This window comes from Mustela erminea, chromosome 7 (genome assembly GCF_009829155.1).
Source record: "Mustela erminea isolate mMusErm1 chromosome 7, mMusErm1.Pri, whole genome shotgun sequence".
In the NCBI taxonomy this organism is placed as follows: Eukaryota; Metazoa; Chordata; class Mammalia; order Carnivora; family Mustelidae; genus Mustela; species Mustela erminea.
In genome coordinates this window covers 125,848,516-125,865,747 of record NC_045620.1, presented here as the reverse complement: position 1 = coordinate 125,865,747, position 17,232 = coordinate 125,848,516, and the positions used below count along the sequence as shown (strand labels likewise).

At 34.8% G+C, this 17,232-nt stretch overlaps 1 protein-coding gene across 2 annotated transcripts in view; it reads left to right on the top strand.

The window, feature by feature from the left end:
• TDRD15 (tudor domain containing 15) overlaps positions 1–17,232 on the top strand; it is a 513,320-nt gene that overhangs the window by 9,492 nt on the left and 486,596 nt on the right. For both annotated transcript variants that reach the window (XM_032353201.1, XM_032353200.1), the window contains exons 2-3: positions 1,380–7,593; positions 11,782–11,894. In XM_032353201.1, the coding sequence (XP_032209092.1) occupies positions 1,383–7,593; positions 11,782–11,840 (6,270 nt within the window). In that variant the 5' untranslated portion in view covers positions 1,380–1,382 and the 3' untranslated portion in view covers positions 11,841–11,894. The remainder of the gene's footprint in view (positions 1–1,379; positions 7,594–11,781; positions 11,895–17,232) is intronic.

Below are 17,232 nucleotides of genomic sequence, written 5' to 3'. Positions count from 1 at the left end.
CATGGTTTTCTTTCTTCTCTTTTTTTTTTTTTTTTTTTAAGGTCCAGTATTTTTCTCATCATAGAACAAAATTTATAGTTGTGTTAATTCCAGGTCAAGTAGGAGTTGAGCTGTGTCCTATCACAACAAATGTTGGTTCTTGCCTGGATTTGGGGAATATTTTATATTTGAATATTGGTTTTACTACTTTTAGAATTCCAAAAATCTAGAGAAAATTAGGTGGAGCCATTGTTTGAGTAGAAAGCTTTGCACAGATGCTAAAGATCTCTTCTCCCTCTACACTTTATGTGGCCAGCCATGCCAGTCACAAAGCCTGAATGTACCTAACCTTAGGGTCTTTCCATGCCTGGCTTTTCTTAATGGTGTCCAGGATTTAGCCTCTTGCCCTCAAAGAAGAATCTAGAGTTGTGTAATGATGCTGATAGGGTCCAAATGTTATTGATTGACAAAGTGGGGAGTGAAAAAATTATGTCTCCTGTGGGTTCACCATCTGCCCTTGCTCCTAGCATTCACCCCTTTGAGTTCTGGGTTGTTAGAAGTCTGCATGAAGTAAAGTAGTTCCTCTCACAGCAGTAGGAGGATGTTTCCAGTAGACTTTATTTGGTCTCCTTCTATTATACCACATATGCCCAATATCCAGTAGAAACTTGGAAATTTCTAAAAACTAGAGATTGCTCTCTACTTTTTTCCAGTGATTATATATACTCTCTATTTTTCCTGTTCTCTTGGTTATTTCAGTTGAATTTTTTGAAAGCAGAAGGCAGTGAAGTTGCATACATTTTTGTCTAGTTCAGTGTAATTTATTTAACCAGTGTGTTCAGTTTTAGAAAAACAAGCATGTAACTTTTAAATGTTTCATTTAATTATTTTTTTAAGAATGAGAGAGGGAGAGAACATGCATGCACAAGAGGTGGGGGCAGAGAGAATCTTAAGCAGGTTCCACTCCTAGCTTGGAGCCTAACACAGAGCTCTGTCTCATGACCCTTAGATCATGATCTGAGCCAAAAATCAAGTCTTTTTTTTTTTTTTTTAAAGAATTTATTTATTTGACAGGCAGAGACCACAAATAGGCAGAGAGACAGGGATAGAGAGGCAGAAGCAGGTTTCCTGCTGAGCAGAGTCTGATGTGGGGCTCGATCCCAGGACCCTGAGATCATGACCTGAGCTGAAGGCAGAGGCTCAACATACTGAGCCACCCGGGCACCTCCAAAATCAAGTCTTACACTTAACCAGCTGAGCCACCCAGGTGTCCCCAGGCATATAAGGATTTTAAGGATAATGTTTAAATACCAAATAAAACTTAATTCAGATTTATAGAAGGCTTATTTAATTTTGACAGTGGTCTGTCTAAAAGCTAATTCATACTTATTTGCTTTTAGAAAATGGATTCTACACCTTTGTTACCGACGTCTTTAAACATGAATCTGACAATATCACATGTAGAATGTCTTCCCAAGGACATTCTGGTGAAATTTCAAGGCAGAAATCATATCGAATGTGAGTTTGACTACCACATATTACAGAGAGAAATGCAGCATATTCCAAAAGTAAAAAATAATGTGGACATTGATGAATTTTGTTTGGTTGAAGAAAGAGTATCTGGAGAATGGCAGAGAGGAAGAGTCATGGAAAAGAAAAATGAACTCTATACAGTATTCCTCATAGATCATGGAGAAGAACTAAGAGTTGATGGTACACAGGTTGCTTCAGCCTGTGGCAACTTATTTGAGCTACCACCAAGGGTAATAGTTGGTATTTTCGCCAACATACTACCAAATGGGGAAAGATGGCCTCCTAAGGCTTTGAATTATTTCAGGTCATTAGTAGGACTACAAGTGAAAGGTTGTGTACAAGCTGTTTTGCCTCTTCAAACGATTCTTCTTGAAGTGCCAAAAATTATATCCCAGGTTCTTGAATTACAATTAGGCAGACTTATTGATGGGGATTCATTTCGCCTTATTGTGGAAATGTTAAAAGAATTCTCACAGGAAATGCCAGATTTAATAAAACATAAAAGACCTGACTTATCATTAAGTAATAATGATGCTTCACTTGATATTCAACACATTCTGGCTAATTTGCAGCCATCTTTGCCAGTAGGCAGGGTTGAAAGTATAAAGGTGTCCTCTGCATTGAGCCCAAGTAAATTTTATTGTCAACTAATTAAATGGATTCCAGAGTTAGAAAACTTAACAGTGTGTATGACTTTGCATTATGATACTGTCAGTCAAGAAAGTAGTCCCACATGTGATAACTTTGGACTACTTTGTGTTGCCAAAAGGAGAAATGGACAGTGGCATAGAGGAATTCTTCAGCAACTCTTGCCCAATAATCAAGTGAAAATTTGGTTCATGGATTATGGCAGTAGTGAGGCTATACCCTCAATCCATGTGAAGAAACTTAAACAGGATTTTATTTTAGTACCGTTGTTTTCGTTTCCATGTTCTCTGACCTATTTACACAGTCCAGATAGAGATGCCAGAAAATCTCAACTGACTGTTTTTAAACAAGCTTTGTTAGGACAAATAGTATATGCACACATTGATTGTTTCAATAAGGATGAACATTTGTATTATGTAACACTACAAACTCAGGAGTCTACAATTAATTCTAAGTGTCTGCTGAAGACCGTAGGCACACAAGTACTCTGTCCAGTGTCTGAATCAAAGATCTCTAATATGTTTAAGGAGGCTAGTGCTTCTGATGTAAACAGTGTGGTTGACTCTTTTACTGGAAATACAGAACCATCAATAAGCTCTTCAAATAAAAACACTTTGAAAATAAGTTTTCCTATTAAAACTGTAAATATGGAGATAGAGACTGCCTATATAGCTTTTGTAGCCTATGTATTAAACCCATCAAATTTCTGGGTACGCACTAATGAACATCAGAATGAACTTCAAGATCTAATGAAAAATATAAACAAATCTTATGATTCGTGTGAAAATGATGAACTGATTCTAAGAAATCCAGAACCTGGATTATTTTGTTGTGCTAGATACAGCAGAGACCGACATTTTTATAGAGCTGTCATCACTGAAATTAATGGTTACAAGATTAATGTTTATTTTTTAGATTATGGAAATACTGATTCCATACCATTTTTTGATGTAAAAATTTTGCTTCCAGAGTTTTGTGAGTTGCCTGCCTTAGCTATGTGCTGTTCACTTGCACATATATTTCCTGTTGAAGACTTATGGGTGAAGGCAGCAATTGACTATTTTAAAAAAATAGTCTTGAACAAAGCAATTTTGCTTCAAGTTACAGCAAAAAAAGATGACAAGTACATTGTAAATATTCAGAGTATGGAAGCCTCAGAAAATAATGATGTTGTCTCTCTTATGTTACAAGCTGGATATGCAGAATATTGGGAAGTAGAACCAGAATATTGTCCCAAATCTGAAAGTGAATATTCAGTATTAAATTTAGAACCTAAAAGCAAAGTTAAAGTCCTATCTGCCCTTCTTGAAAGAGCCAAACCTAAAAAGTACCATTCAAATAAGCTTAAAGAAAGGACCTTATCTTTGTTAAAATCCCCAGCTGTTAATTTCTCAGATTTAAAAAATCCTTTCACCTTGTCTGTGGGACCGGAGTTGCTACGACCTTATAAAGAATATATGTTTAAACCAGGAACAGTGCTCGAAGTCAAGTGTTCTTCTTATTATGGCCCAGGTGACTTTTCCTGCCAGCTTCAATGTAAGTTAGAGGACCTAAAATTGTTAATGGAACAAATTCAGAATTACTACAGCGATCATTCTGATCCTTATCAAATTGGGCAGATTGCTTGTGTTGCTAAGTATTCCAAAGATGGGAAGTGGTATAGAGCTGCTATTTTGACTCAAGTATCAAGAAAAGAATTTGACGTGGTATTTGTTGATTATGGTTACCAAGAAAGGGTTTTAGTTAAAGATATTTGTGCCATTAACCCACGTTTCCTTTTTTTAGAAGGCCAAGCCTTCAGATGTAGTCTTAACCATTTAGTTGAACCCATCAGTTGTAAATTCAGTTGGACAAGAGAAGCATGCAGAGACTTTGGGAATTTTATTTCTTCATCTAGAGGATTATTGACTTGTGTCATTTATGCCCTAGTTCTTATATATCCAAACTGTTTATGTAACTTAGTGGATTTACAATCTCCACTTACTAGTGCAAAAGAATTTCTTATTAATCATGGCTCAGCACAGTATAATACATTATCAAGGCCATTTCCATCTTCAGTTAGTCTTTACAGTTACTATTATTCTTCCTTTAACATAAAAATTGGAAGTGAGGAAGAAATATACATTTCTCACATCTATAGTCCTAAAAAGTTTTATTGCCAACTCAGTAGAAATAATAAAGACCTAGAGATGATAGAAACAAAAATCACAGAGATTAGTAACCTCAAAAATTATCCAAAATACGATCCTAGTAAAATGAGACTGTGCCTATCTAAGTATGTAGAAGATGGTCTCTCTTACCGAGCTTTAGCAACGCCAACAGACTCACTAACTGACTTTCTGGTCTATTTTGTAGACTTCGGAAATAAGCAGTTAGTAGAAGAAAGTACATTGAGGGCTATCTCAGATCAGTTTCCAGAGTTGCTGTTTACACCTATGCAAGCTATTAAGTGTTTTTTGTCAGATTTTAGAGATGTAGATATTCCAGTAGAAATCTGTAGCTGGTTTGAAGATAATTTCTTGGGCAAACCTTTAAGGGCAATAATATTGACCAGGGAGTCAGATGGCCAGCTTGGTGTAGAATTATATGATGGATGTCAACATATAAATCAGGAAATTAAAATGTTGCTTCATGCTTATGGAAAAAAACTCTGTGACCAAGCACACTATGTGGAAAAGGGTCCTAAAATAAGTGAGAATAAGCGACTTGCTGTTTCTTTGAAAGGCAAAATAGAAAAAAACTATCACCATAATGTGATAAATAAAACTAAGCTAGTAACATACTCTGAAAGTAAAATAGATCAGTTAACAAATCCGGGAAGTACATATGCCAAGCTTTTGAAACCATCAGTTTGTTATAAAATTGAGCCTGCCTCAAAAAACAAAGTGAAATCTTTGAGTGATGGACTAAAAAATAAAGGTGTAAAAAGTATCTCTGGATTTGATGAAAATGATGTGGGCTGCAAATCAACAAGGGTTATATCGCAGTCTTTTATCCAAGAACTAAACCAAGCAGCTTCTCAAAACCTATCTACTCTTACTAGACCACAGATCAAAGATCTTCCTCAACCCCAGATTTACTTGAATGCCAAAGTTAAAGGATATGTTTCTAATATCAGTAATCCAGCAAGCTTCCATATCCAGCTTGCGGAGAATGAAAATGCAATCCTCAGACTTGCAGATGCTCTAAATGAAAAAAGATTGAATATAGTGAAAGAGAGAAAGTCCACGAAGCCTATGGTGGGAGACCTGGTAGTTGCAGAATACTCTGGTGACCATGCCATTTACAGAGCCGTTATTAAGAAAATTTTGCCAGGAAATTCTTTTGAAGTGGAGTTTATTGATTATGGTAACACTGCGGTAATAAGCACATCCAAAATTTATGAATTTCAGAGGGAATTCTTAACCGTTCCTCAGCTAGGAATCCATTCTTTTCTCAGTGGGGTCAAGTGGCATGAGCCTGATGAAATATGGGACAGTAAAACTGTGGATTATTTCATGTCAAGAGTGAGTAACAAAACCGTTTCTTGTGAATTTCTGAAGCAGCATGAGCAGAAATGGGAGGTCAATATCATCTGTGATGGAACATGTGTCATTAATGAACTAATGAAATGGACAGCCTGTTCAAAACTACAGAAGACTGTACTGCAGCTGCCTACAGCTGTCTCTCAAAAGGTGAGCTCTGGGGAGGAGAACAAAAGGAAAAAAGGAAAGTCAAAGGAGTGCGAAGGTTCTGGGACTCTTCAACCATCTTGCCAACGGCTCGTTAAGATTCCTTTTGAAGAGTTAAGACCTGGACAACTTGAAAAGTCTGAGATACTTTATGTCTCAAAAAGTGGGACATTTTATGTGAAGTTATCCAAAAATAAAAAAATATTATCAGATTTAACAGTATTCATCAATAAAGAAGTAAAAAACCCCTCTTTATCGGTGGAAAATATTGAAAAAGGTTTAGAGTGCTTGGCAAAATCTAAAAAAACCTTGAAATGGTATAGATCAGAAGTAGCAAAGAAGTGTGTTGATAAAGTGCTTGTTTTTTTAGTAGATCGTGGTAGGTATGAAATAGTACCTTTAGGGAATATCCGGCTGCTCAGTAAGGAGATTAGAAATATTCCAAGACAAGTTGTGCCTTGTAAGTGGATTTGGTTTGAAAATTTTAGAAACCGGTCATTTGAGTCCATTGTGTCTTTATTTGCTCATTTGGAAATAAGTATTCTTTTCTTGAAATACTTAAACTCTGTGTGGAAAGTCGACATTTTGGTAGATGGCCTGCTACTTCTAGAATACTTAAATACAGTTCATGCTGAAAACAAACTTAAATCTTCAGAAGCTATTTTTAATGTGACTCCTGTGTCGTCCTGTACAATGAGATCATATACTTGGGCCCAACTCCAAAACGGAAAGCGGTATTCAGGTATTGCCACAGCGGTTTGTGATCCGTCAGATTTCTGTGTTCAGTTAGAAGATTTCTTTGACACAATGAAATCGCTCTTTGTGCTGCTTTCTGATCTACCAGAAAACTTGCAAACAGTGCCTCAAGAGTGCATAACTCCTGGTGCTAGTTGTTTGTTCAAATACGATTTGGAAGATCAGTGGAATAGAGTAGAAATCTCTGAAGTCTCTAGTCAGTCCCTATTACTTGTGTTGATCGACTATGGATTTTCTGTTTGCATACCTTATTCAGATACAAAAAATCTGAAAGTTGTTCCTGTTGAACTTTTGGATATACCAAGGTTAAGTTATCCTTGTATCTTATATGGTATCTTACCTGCTAAGGAACAACACTGGGATGAAGATGTGAAAAGTTTCTTTCAAAACTTCCTAAGTAAACCAGGCTTAGTTTTTCAGTTTAGGAAGCATAATTTTGAAACAAAACTGAAAGTAGATGTCCTTCATGAGAAAAATAACTTGGCAGATTTGTTAGTTGCATCTGGTCTTGCAGTATATTCTGAAGATTCAGATCCTCTTAATGATGGAGGTACTACTACTGGACCTACTAAAGTCCAATATCAGTTACAGAGTAAGCCTGTTCTCCCACTATTAGATGAAAATTGTTACAAAAGAGAAAATACAAGTTGTACATGCACTGAGAAACAAAAGCTGAAAGAGAAAACTGTAAAGAGGAAAGAGGTCTGTAAGAACCTCTTAAGGAAAAGCCGTATCAGTAAAAGATTATATTCCAAAAACGTAGCTCTGAGGAAGAAGGCTGACTTTGGAAAACATAATCCCCAAAGTACTGCTATGTTTGATACGTGTTCAGCAGCTTCATTTTGGGAACTGCCTAATGGTTTAAAGACCAACACCAACTGCATTGAAAACATTTTTGAAAAAGTACCAACTGAAGAAACACAGGAAAAGAACACAGTGGATTTGAGAATAGCAGTAAAAGCATTGCACGCTAATGAAAAAATAGTATCAGAGGACTACTTAAATGGTAAGTAGCTATTTTAAAAAAGATATCCTTTTTTTGTAGATTCCATTTTTGATTCTTTAAAAGCTTATTATATGTCAATTATCCAAATTGAAAATATCATACTGCAAGGAAACTTACTAGAAAATCTGAATAAATGGATAAACTGGGACTGATCACTTAATTATAGAATGGTATGTGACTAGTTCTTTTTTGAATGGTGGTGACCTTTGAGATTGTAATGAAAGTGGAGAGCATTTTTAACCATATATGCATGCACACATACGTGACATTTTTGAAGTTTAAATTTAATTAGTATATAGTACATCATTAGTCTCCGATGTAGTGTTCAACAACTTATCAGTTGCATATAACATGACATTCTACAGATAATTTCAAGGGTTTCACAAAACTAAAGCCCCATAGAGCTCAGGTTAATAAATCTTGCTGTTAGTGAGCTCCTGGGCTCATTCTGAAGATCAAGGCCTCTTATCAGGGGAAATGTATCTTCAGGTTTTTCAAATATGCCTTTAGCATATTGATAATGTAGTTAAACTTATGGAATAAACTGGAACTTATTTCCTCTTAAAATTTTTAGATGTAAAACTGATTCTATAATAAAATTTTAGTATGTTATGGCTAGGGTATTGTCTGATTTTGCTTATGCACATCATATTTCATTTTCTGTGGGGATTAGTTACTGAGGATTTTGTAGCCTCTAAATGTTCCCTGTTTAATGAATCTGTTATTCATGTTATAACTCTATTATAGCATGTTACATTCTTTTAATCAGTGTGGGGAGATCTTGTTTTTATTGATATATTTTAGAAAGAATATTTGAATTCATATTTAGGTGTTCTATAGTGAATTGATAAATGCTTTAAAGTTGGCTCTTATTTTTGAGTATTTTGTATTGGATTAGCAGTTATGGTAGAGTGCTTACTATGTTATGTATTAAAATTTTTGTACATATTACCTCATTTAAAGCTTACCAAACTCTGAAGTAAGTTGATTTTTTATGTTTTAATGGAGTCATTAAATGTTTTTATGTTTTAATGGAGTCATTCTTTGCCTGAATTCTAAATCACTTTAGAGAGGGACAAGGAGAGAAACAACTGGTGAGCAAAATATCAATATATTTTTTTTAATAAATGTGATAAGTGTGGGTTTGTATCAATGGTAAAATGGGCTTACCAACACTGAATCAATAATTTAGACTTATCTGCACAGGCACAAAGGAGAACTTCTCTATATGGAGGAGTCTACCCATGTAAAAACTATGGCTTGAGGCATTTCTCTCCAAAAAGTGAGGGAGAAGGAACAGGCTAAACTAATATAGGAATTGGTCCTTCTAAGTGGACCAATCAGATTGGTCCCACTCCTGGTGTAAGTAAGGGAGGAAACAAACCAGAGGAGTGTTAGGCTAGGAGAGTGCCTCAACTGTGAATACTTCTACATGGAAGGCTACCTCAGGAATGGGAAGAATGACCCCCCGAATTATCAGCATTTTATGGAGGAGGCTCAGGAAAATTAAATTTTCCTTTGGATATAAAGACAGAATCTCAGCTCCTTATTTACTAGCAACTGTGTCCCCAACTCCACAAAGTTTTTTGTTAATCATACTGCCTTTTGCAAAGCAGTGATATCATTTGAGGAATTTCAGTAAGCTTTTGTCCCTCAGCCCATGCATCTTAGTGCTTACATAATTTCTTTTACTACTTCATCTGTGTATGCTTCTACCTCCATGTTTTTCTTATCAAATTCTCTAAGACCCCACTGTGAGCCCCTATCTCCATCCACCTCCTGCATGCCTAGCACACAGTGAATCAGTGAGTGAGTTAAGTGGAAGTAGCTGTTAAAAAAGTAGTCCAAACGTCAAATTACAGTTCTAAAAAATAGAACCTGAAGTTTCATTTAGGGGAAAATCATAACTTTGAGACAAATAGAAGAAACATGGTTACGTGGACTAAGAACTTACTAATGCACTTGCTATTCTCCATTTTAAAACAAAATGAGAAAACGTCAGATGGTCTCATCGCCTTGAGTACTGTCCATGCTCCTAACATCTGTTACTACTCGTCCAAAGGCCTCACTGTAGGAGTCACTGCTGTTTACTGTCTGCTCTGAATCTGGGGCAAATTTTTTTCTTCTGGGTTAAAGTTATCAATATTTGATACTACCTTGCCTGTTGAAGAATCTAGAAAAGTGGATCTAATGGTTGTACTTTTTCACTCAAGGCTTTGCACTGATGTTAAGAAAGGAAGCTTTAAAAAAAATTCTGATGCCTGGGCCTCGCTTTTAGAGAGATTTTTTAAATTGGTCATGCTGTGGTCTCACTATCAGGATTTTAAAGTTCCCCAGGTGATTCCAATGTATAGCCAAGGTCAAGAACCCCTATTCCGAAGATGACTGTGGACAACTTCCTGAATTATTTTTGTGAGAGAAAACACTAATTCTGGACTCTGAAAACTCATAGAATCTATCCTTCTGGTGTTTGGAGTCCAAACTATACACAATGAGTCACAGTAATTCTGTGCTAAACTTAGAGTGTCATTGTGTTAGAAATGGCCTTGAAGTATAATCCATTTATTTTGTCCTGGTATTGTTTTAATTATAGAAGTTTCTGCCACTTACATTTAGAAAATGGGCTTAACTTTCCCATAGTTTCAGCCTACTGTAACATATCAATATTAAAATAGCTAATTGTTTTTATTTGCAGACTTTTTTCAAAATAAGTTATTAGTCCATTTCTGGGATGTTCTTGCTGTCGTTGCTTGCTCACTTGCTTTTTCCCTGGATGTCCTTGAATAGATAATTATGGAAGTCAGAGAATGTAATAACCCTTTTAAAAAACGCAAAAATGTCTAGTTACTCTCTGGTAATGAGGCAGTGTTTGATGCTGATATGTGCTACTTTCCTACAGTTGTTTATTTAACTGGAGGACACCTTTGAAAGAAGTCTGGAATGGCAGCCCAGTTTTTTTTTTTTTTTTTTTTAAAGATTTTATTTATTTATTTGACAGAGAGAGATCACAAGTAGGCAGAGAGGCAGGCAGAGAGAGAGAGAGGAGGAAGCAGGTTCCCTGTCGAGCAGAGAGCCCGATGCGGGACTCGATCCCAGGACCCTGAGATCATGACCTGAGCCGAAGGCAGCGGCTCAACCCACTGAGCCACCCAGGCGCCCGGCAGCCCAGTTTTGAGGAGAGAATTGTCTGACCTTTTACATTTGAGATGGTATAGCTAGATATCCAAAGGGGAATGGCTGACAGGCATATAAAACATTAGACTGAATTCTGAAAATACAAGATTTGTAAGTGATACATACTTAAGAATCACTTACATTGGATCTAGCATGGTATGTAAAAGTAAGGGCAGTGAGACACCCTCCCTGAGTTTGCATTCTTGGTTCATTCCTTAACTGTGAAACTGGAGGTAGGCTTTTTAACATATCTTTCTTAAGTTAGTTTCTTCATCTGTAATACACAGCTAATAATGAATGCCACTTGCTGCTTGTGAGGGCTATGTAAGTTAAAACATGTAAAATCTGTTAGTATCTGGTATAAAATACATGCTCACTAATTTTAGAAATAGCCATCTTAATAGAGCTACAATTGTTTTTAAAATCTTTTGTGAAATAGTAACTTGAAAAAGTGCTGATGCTTCTCTGCATGAAATTGCAGTATTTAGGACAGTGTATATATGAACATGCATATTTGCAGTATAGTGGCTTGATTAATGGTTAGATCTGTTTGGAAGATAGGATTTCTGATTGAGAGAATTATAGTTCTAAATAAAGATTAGAATAAGCTATATGTATTTTTTCCAAAATGGATATATATTAGTAATAAAATATTTTTATTTATATGTATAATTATGTATATATGTAAGAGTATGTAATTTATATGCCATATTTCATTTGTTCTTTGCCTTTTTAAATTGTGACTTTAGAAATTAGTAGGTTGGGGTACCAGGTGGTCGGTATTATAGAGGGCACGGATTGAATGGAGCACGGGGTGTGGTGCAAAAATAATGAATACTGTTATGCTGGAAATAAATTAAAAAAAAATATGCCTTGGATACAAACCAAAAAAAAAAAAATTCTGTTTATAGTAGCAATTTTCAAAATAGTCTTGACTATTAATGAAATGCTTAATGAAATGCTTGGAAAAATCCTTTATGAAATACTAATTATTCTCTTTTGCTTGTTTTTCAGTGCAGGGAGATGAAAGCTCAGATCCTTTATGCATCAGTTTGGCAACAAATTATATATAGGATACCCAGTAATTACTGTTTTGTTTTAGATGCTCCAAATATATAATAAAAGTGGTAAGCATATGACAATTTCTAATATTTAAAGTATCTGAAAGGCATCTAGATTGTTTAGCTTATTTTCCCAGCAGACAGTGATTAGAATGTTACAGAAATCTTAAGTGACCAGGAATTAGGATGACTTGTTTTCAGAAAGGTTATTTAGGAAATGGGGTTCACTCCTAAAGCATTTTAAATATTTGATAAACCATTCTTTGCTTATATTTTCAGTCATTAGCTATTTCACCATTATTTACATCTTTCAGGTGTCTTTCCTGACTAAAGCCTTTGTTTCTGTCAGCACTTTTAGAGTCTTCATTGCAGTCATGGATAATCTATAGTTAACGCTACACAACCATATTCCCAGGAGAATATAGGTGCTTATAGGACTGACACTTCGTAGTAGAATATGGAAGAGAAGTCCAACTTCATCCCATTCTTCCTCTTCTTTAGCTCATGCAATGAGATTTTTCTTTCACTTTATTTGGCAGTTGTATCTATTTTTAATTTGGCTTTATATTTTTGGTGGTTTGTTATAGATACTTGTGATCTTCAAGAACACTACTGTTTAGTTGGTGGGAGGGTGAGGGTAGGGAGATATCTTGCCAGTGCAGTTACCTATGAATTAGAATTTGTTACAAGTAAATATTTACTGTGCAAATTCAGAGTATTTTGTTGTAAAGATAGAACCATAAAATCATACAATTGCACTTAAAGTCAATGTATGCCAAATCGTTTTGAAGAACTAGGGATTTGGTGATTTAGAGAATATTTGAGAAAACTTAGGAATATTTTAAGCTACTTGGGGACAAATTTATCATTGGTACATATATATTAGTGTATTGATATTGTAATTTTTTTTTTGAGGTTAGGAAGTAATTTCCAGAATAGGAATAGGAGTTTAAATCTGGTATCTTGAAGTTTATTCAAGGCAGGGAGACTTTATATATTTACATTACAAATTAATCTGTAGTATGTGATTTTAGAGCAGGTAATTTATAATCTTTATAGTTTAATTTCTTGGAATCCTTTGGTGTTACTTTCCCCTAAACCTCACCAGATCTTAGAGATTACTTTGTACAATTTAGAAAAAGGCTTCTATTGGAAAAATAATTTGCTTCAACTTCTGTAACTATTGTATCACTGGGCTGCTTTTGTTGTTTGGTTTTGGTACCATAAAATATGATAAAGGTAGTGATTTCGTTAATTAGATGAATTTGAATGCCAAAATAAGATAAAGTAGTAATGGATGTTTTGGTACCAGTTTTATCAGGAAGAGCCTCATATCCCTTCAGTTTTTCAGATTTAACTTCATGTATGTCTTCAGGTATAGTATTTTACATTTGTCTATTTCAAAAATTCACAAATTTATTGTAGGATTTAAAATTACGTTTTTTATAATTCTGTAATTCCTACTTGATTTTTTTTTAACTTCAACAGAAGCCCAATATAGAAAGTAGTTGAAGGTAACATTAAAATTAAGTTTCCCTTTAAGATATAAATGATGAATTTAAAGTGATGGTTTTCTTTTTATACTTGAAGGCACGTTTCCCACCCCATTAGCTAGTTTAATATACTGTAAAATTACAACATGGAGGATGAATTAGTAATTCAGAGTACTTTCAAATAAAAACAAAATAGTGTATTCATCTTAGGATTTATGTTTTCGTAAGATTACGTTTTACTGTATTTCACAGATAAGTCAATATTAAGGGCATTTTTCCTAGTCTAAAACATTTGTATTAGTTTGTTAGTAGAATCTTGTTTTATGTTAGCAACAGACTGTTGGTTCAAAATTTGGGAAGCAATATCACATTTAAGTTTTTAGCTGAAAATATTTCAAAGTTGATGATTGTTTAGCTTTACTTTTTAAAATAACATAATTTTGCTTTATTCGTATAAATAAAAATATTTTGAACTCTCATAAAATGGTTTGAGAATGGAAAAAGTATTAGGAATGGATTTTTAAAAAATATTCACATATGCATTATTCAAAACTATATTGATATAGAATAAAAACATTCATAAAAGACAAATTTATTCATTTGTCTTTTCCTGGCATGATCACTTTGATTCTAAATTCTTCTATATAAGATGCTGAGTTGGTTAAATTTATGTCTGATTTTTAAAAAATTTTAAAATCTGTATTAATATAACTCTCTGACTTGTTTATGAGTATTTAACTCTAATATCACTTAAAGAGTCTTACAGTTGTGTACACCTAAGGGAAATTATTTTTGTTTTGTAATGGGGCATTTTGTGTAAAAAATATATCACATTAAAATATTTAAAGTCTGAATGTGTCTGTATGAATGTGTTTTAAAAGGGTACTATAGCATTAACAGAATCATACCTTGTGCATATTGTGATGAAAAACTGAATTCACTTTAACATTTCCTGTGACCAAAGTCTTTACTCAAACACTTAGTACATTTTTTTCTCTTTAAAAGTACTTCTCAAAAGTTTTTATTTTTTTCATGTTTCACTTTTAAAGGAATGTTGGATATTTAAATTAGATCTTTTTACTTGGCCTATAACTTTTTGTGGTTTTTTTTTTTTTCAAATTTTTATTAAATTCCAGTTAGTTAACATATAGTGAAGTATTGGTTTCAGGAGTAGTCTTTAGTGACTCATCACTTATGTATAAACGCCAATGCTCATCCCAAGTGTCGTCCTTAATACTCATCACTCATTTAACCCCCACCCCCTCCTCACCTTTTTTCCCCCCATTTCTCATTTTCATGTGTTTTGTTTTGTTCCACATATGAGTGAAATCATATGGTGTTTGTCTTTCTCAGACTTAATTTGCTTAGCAATACATTCTAGCTTCATCCATGTTTTTGCAAATAACAAGATTTCGTTCTTTTTGATGGCTGAGTAATAGTCCATTACACAGGGGCACCTGGGTTGTTCAGTGGGTTAAAACCTCTGCCTTCAGCTCAGATCATGACCCCAGGGTCCTGGGATAGAGCCCCACATCAGACTCTCTGCTTAGCAGGGAGCCTACTTCCTCCTCTCTTTCTGTCTCTCTCTCTCTCTCTGCCTGCCTCTCTGCCTACTTGTGATCTCTGTCAAATAAATAAATAAAATCTTAAAGTCCATTTTACACACACACACACACACACACACAATCACCTCTTTATCCATCTTTATTCATCAATCGATGGACATTTGGGCTCTCTCCATAGTTTGACTATTGTTAATAATGTTGCTATAAACACTGGGGTGCAGGTACCCCTTCAAATCTGTAATTTTGTTTCCTTTGGGTAAATACCTAGTAGTATAATTGGTAGGTTATAGGGTAGTTCTATTTTTAACTTGTTGAGGAGCCTCTATACTGTTTTCCAGAGTGGCTGCAACAGTTTGCATTCCCACCAACTGGGTTAGAGGGTTTCTTTTTCACTGCATCCCTGTCAACATCTGTCGTTTCCTGTGTTAATTTAACTATCCTGACAGGTGTGAGGTGGTATATCATTGTGGTTTTGATTTGTATTTCCCTAATGAATGATGATGAGCATTGTTTCACGTGTCTGTTAGCCATCTGAAAGTCTTATCAGATATGTCCCTTGCAAATATCTTCTCCCATTTTGTTGGTTGCCTTTTAATTTTGCTGTGTCCTTCACTGTACAGAAGTTTTTATCTTAAGTCCCTGTAGTTCTTTTGTTTTTGTTTCCTTTGCTTCTGGCGACATGTCTAGTAAGAATTTGCTGCGGCTAATGTCAAAGATTGCTGACTATGTTCTTTTAGGATTTTGATGGTTTCTTCTTGCATTTAGGTCTTTCATCCATTTTGAATTTTTGTGTATAGTGTAAGAAAGTGGTCCAGTTTCATTCTGTGTGCTGCTGTCCAGTTTTCCCAACACCATTTGAAGAGATTGTAACACCTCACAGCAATGGACAGATCATCTGAGCAGAAAATCCAATAAGGAAAGACTGGTTTTGAATGACACATTGAACTAAATGGACTTAACAGATATATTCAGAACATTTCATCCTAAAGTACCAGAATACAGATTCTTCTTGTGTGCACACGGAACATTTTCCAGAATTGATCACATACGGAGTCACATATCAGATCTCAACAAACTACAAAAAGATGAACATCATACCATGCATATTTTCAGACCACAAAGCTATGAAACTTGAAGTCAACCACAAGAAAAAATTTGGAAAGATCACAAATACATGGAGGTCAGAGAACATCCTACTAAAAAAATGAATGGGTTAATTAGGAGATCAAAGAAATTAAAAATGAATGGAACAAATGAAAAGGAAAACACAGCAGTTCAGAACTTTGGGACTTGCCGCAAAGGCAGTCCTAAGAGGAAAGTATATAGCAATATAGGCCTATCTCAGGAAGCAAGAAAGTCTCAAATATACAACCTAACCTTACATCTAAAGGAGCTAAGAAAGGAACAGTAAATTAAAGCCAGCAGAAGAGAAATAATAAAGGTTAAAACAGAAATAAATGATATAGAAACGCAAAAACAGTAAAATCAATGAAACTAGGAGCTGATTCTTTGAAAGAATAAAATTGATAAGCCCCTACCCAGACTTCTCAAAAAGAGAAAGGACCCAAATAAAATCATGAGGAGAGATCACAACCAACATCACAAATATAAACAATTAGAATATTATGAAAAATTATATGCCAACAAATTGAGCAATCTGGAAAAATGGCTAAATTCCTAGAAACCTATAAACTACCATAACTGAAAGAAAAAATCTGAAAAGACCCATAGCCAGCAAAGAAATTGAATGAGTAATCAAAAACCTTCCAACAAAAGTCCATGGCTGGACGACTTTCCAGGGGAATTCTACCAAACATTTAAAGAAGAGTTAATGCCTATTCTTTCCAAACTGTTCCAAGAAATAGAAATGGAATGAAAACTTCCAAAACTCATTCTATGAGTTAAACATTACCTTGATTTTTTTATTTGGCCGGTAGTTTGGATGTAATTTTCAACATTTCAGAGGTTTCCAACAACATTTTTTTTTTCTACACTTTATAATTTTTCTTAGGCTATATTAGGATAGCCATAGTAAATTTAAGATTCTAATAACTATTCCCCTTTGGCTAGGATACATTAAATTTTTTTTTAATTAATTTATTTGACAGAGAGCGAGAAAGGGAACACAAGCAGGGGGAGTGGGAGAGGGAGAAGCAGTCTTTCTGCTGAGCAGGGAACCCAGTGTGGGGCTCAGTCCCAAGACCCTTGGGATCATGATCTGAGCTGAAGGCAGATGCTTAATGACTGAGCCACCCAGGTGCCCCAGGATACATTAAAATCTTAGGATGAACTCAATGTAATAGTTTTAATGTATTTTCTTAGTTTACTCATAATTTTTTATTAATC